This window comes from Trachymyrmex septentrionalis, unplaced genomic scaffold, assembly GCF_001594115.1.
Source record: "Trachymyrmex septentrionalis isolate Tsep2-gDNA-1 unplaced genomic scaffold, Tsep1.0 scaffold53, whole genome shotgun sequence".
NCBI lineage: Eukaryota > Metazoa > Arthropoda > Insecta > Hymenoptera > Formicidae > Trachymyrmex > Trachymyrmex septentrionalis.
The window spans coordinates 3,551,693-3,553,653 of NW_017305705.1; the positions used below are offsets into that span (position 1 = coordinate 3,551,693).

General features: G+C 28.0%; 2 protein-coding genes across 6 annotated transcripts in view; one reads left to right on the plus strand and one right to left on the minus strand.

Annotated features, from left to right (window-relative positions):
- Nucleotides 1-393: 393 nt before the first annotated feature.
- Nucleotides 394-1,736, plus strand: LOC108752080. Of its 4 annotated transcripts, none has more exons than XM_018492699.1 (6): nt 394-411; nt 712-856; nt 948-1,080; nt 1,162-1,282; nt 1,360-1,486; nt 1,659-1,736. In XM_018492699.1, exons 2-6 carry the CDS (start codon nt 727-729, stop codon nt 1,721-1,723), a joined length of 576 nt encoding a protein of 191 aa, XP_018348201.1. In that variant the 5' UTR covers nt 394-411; nt 712-726; the 3' UTR covers nt 1,724-1,736. The 4 variants fall into 4 exon arrangements, with proteins under 4 accessions (XP_018348201.1, XP_018348199.1, XP_018348197.1 ...); XM_018492697.1 differs by lacking the exon at nt 394-411 and adding an exon at nt 449-488; XM_018492695.1 differs by lacking the exon at nt 394-411 and adding an exon at nt 473-540.
- Nucleotides 1,737-1,832: 96 nt separating this feature from the next.
- The window catches only part of LOC108752078 (golgin subfamily A member 4-like), a 3,874-nt gene continuing 3,745 nt past the window's right edge, over nt 1,833-1,961 (minus strand). The window contains exon 13 of one of the 2 annotated variants that reach the window (XM_018492693.1): nt 1,833-1,926. In XM_018492693.1, coding sequence (XP_018348195.1) covers nt 1,852-1,926 — 75 coding nt within the window. In that variant the 3' untranslated portion in view covers nt 1,833-1,851. The remainder of the gene's footprint in view (nt 1,927-1,961) is intronic. The other variant, XM_018492694.1, reaches the window with a different exon arrangement.

Sequence of the window (1,961 nt, forward strand, 5' to 3'; positions counted from 1 at the left end):
GAGAATATTATATGTTCAATCTCTTGAGGTTTCTCACACAACATTTCTTCAAATGGACAAAATACACATAATACTTTCTTCTAAATTTCTATTCTGAACCATGTATGCTTGAAAGACAAATGTTTAAGAGTCAGTTGTTCTATCTTTTGGTAAATTTTACCTTTGAGTAAGTAACAAGATTACCCAATCACATGCGTGGATTACTAGATTTACTTCACAGGTAAAATTTATCAAAAGATGGAACAACTGGCTCTAAGGGGAACATTGAAACGCTCATTTAAATAGAGAGAAAGAGAGAGAGAGAGAGAGAGAGAGCAATAAAAAAAGAAGGAAATGAGACGGGGCAACTTACTTATTTCACACATGTGCACTCCATTTTGGCTAACATAAAATCAAGAGAGTTGCATTACTGTATATACTGTGCTTACTGTGACGTCAGTTGAATCAGTTGTTTGAAAGTGTAACATTTAGTGAATAGATGGATTGAAGTTAAATTGAATATATACAAGTTTTTTTTATCCTAAACATTCTCTGTGCTTTGTACAATCTACAATTCATTCTAAAAAATTCAAATTCTATAGTGATTACTTTACATAAGTTTGTTTGAAAAATTCTTCAAAATGAAATCAAATGATCTCTTTTGAGATATATATTTGAAAAGTGATTATTATGATAGAAATATTTTGGAATTTGTTTTGCGTTTTGTTTTAGCGTGTGACCTATAATATGGATGATATAGAACGTTTTATAAAAGTTATACAACAAAAAAGATTGGCTAATCAGCGTGAATTAGAACATCTCGACGAAGAGCCTAGTGAACATAAAGAGTTAATGAAGGAATTGCGAGACTTGAGAAGTAAGCTATTCTAGAGTATTTTTAATTGAAATGAATTGTTTTGTTATTGAAAACTTTGCAGTTATACAAGGCATAAATCTATTGTTCATAGGGGAAACAGAACAATGCAAGGAGAACATCACAAAACATCTCAATATGATAACATCACACAAACACTCTGTACATAAAATAGTACATTCTACAAGCAATATTTCAGGCTTACCTGTATCACACGATTACGCACAGTATATATGAATCTTATATTTTTTTATAATAAAAAAATTCTATATATGTATACACTGGCAAACTTTAATACTCTGTTTCAGAGATATGACAACAATGTTTACTGATGCAATTGAATTCTTGAATAATATAGGAGATATTCACAAAGCACTCGCTAACGTTAAAGAAAATAATGTGGATCCTTCAAAATTAATTCAAGATGTGGTAAAATAGACATTATTCATAGGCACTGAAGATAAAGTATCTTTTTAAGTATTAACACTTTCTAATTTATCTTTTAGACAATGTGCATAGAAGTTGTAGAAAACAAGTTATATCAAACAAAGTGCAGTATTGCCCAACTGGAAACATTGAAGGAAAATGTAGTAGTGCTCCAACATCTCTTAAATAGTAGTAATAATATTGAAGGTAATCTCTTGTTTATAGTCAACACTTAATAGAAATATTAGTAGTAATTAGATATTTGTTCTTTATTAAAGATTAAAATAATATATAGCTTTAGGTATTATATATAATGATAAAAAAAAAATCAATTTGAAATATAGTAATCTGAATAGCAACTAAAGATTATTATTTTCAGATGGAAATATAGATTCAAATAACATCAATAATGAATCAACAGATAGCAGTTCAACTATTATGTAATAAATATATTAACACGTGCATTTATTGTCTATTGCTTAGAATATATAATATATTAAACAGACAGTTTTCACACACAGATACGAAAAGTAACACATATAATCAAATGTTATATCAAAATTTTATGGCAGTCATGTATATTGAATGTTATCTAACTGATCGTCCAGATTCAACTTCAACATTACTAATTGAGGATCAACAACTTCCTGAAAAACAATTTTTTATATATATATATATATAT

Bases quoted from the DNA above. Each gene is read 5' to 3' on its own strand.
- LOC108752080 (XM_018492699.1), top strand. From the start codon at position 727: ATGGATGATATAGAACGTTTTATAAAAGTTATACAACAAAAAAGATTG. The intron at 857-947 runs GTAAGCTATTCT...TATTGTTCATAG, and splicing joins GGAATTGCGAGACTTGAGAA to GGGAAACAGAACAATGCAAG. The intron at 1,081-1,161 runs GTATATATGAAT...ACTCTGTTTCAG, and splicing joins GTATCACACGATTACGCACA to AGATATGACAACAATGTTTA.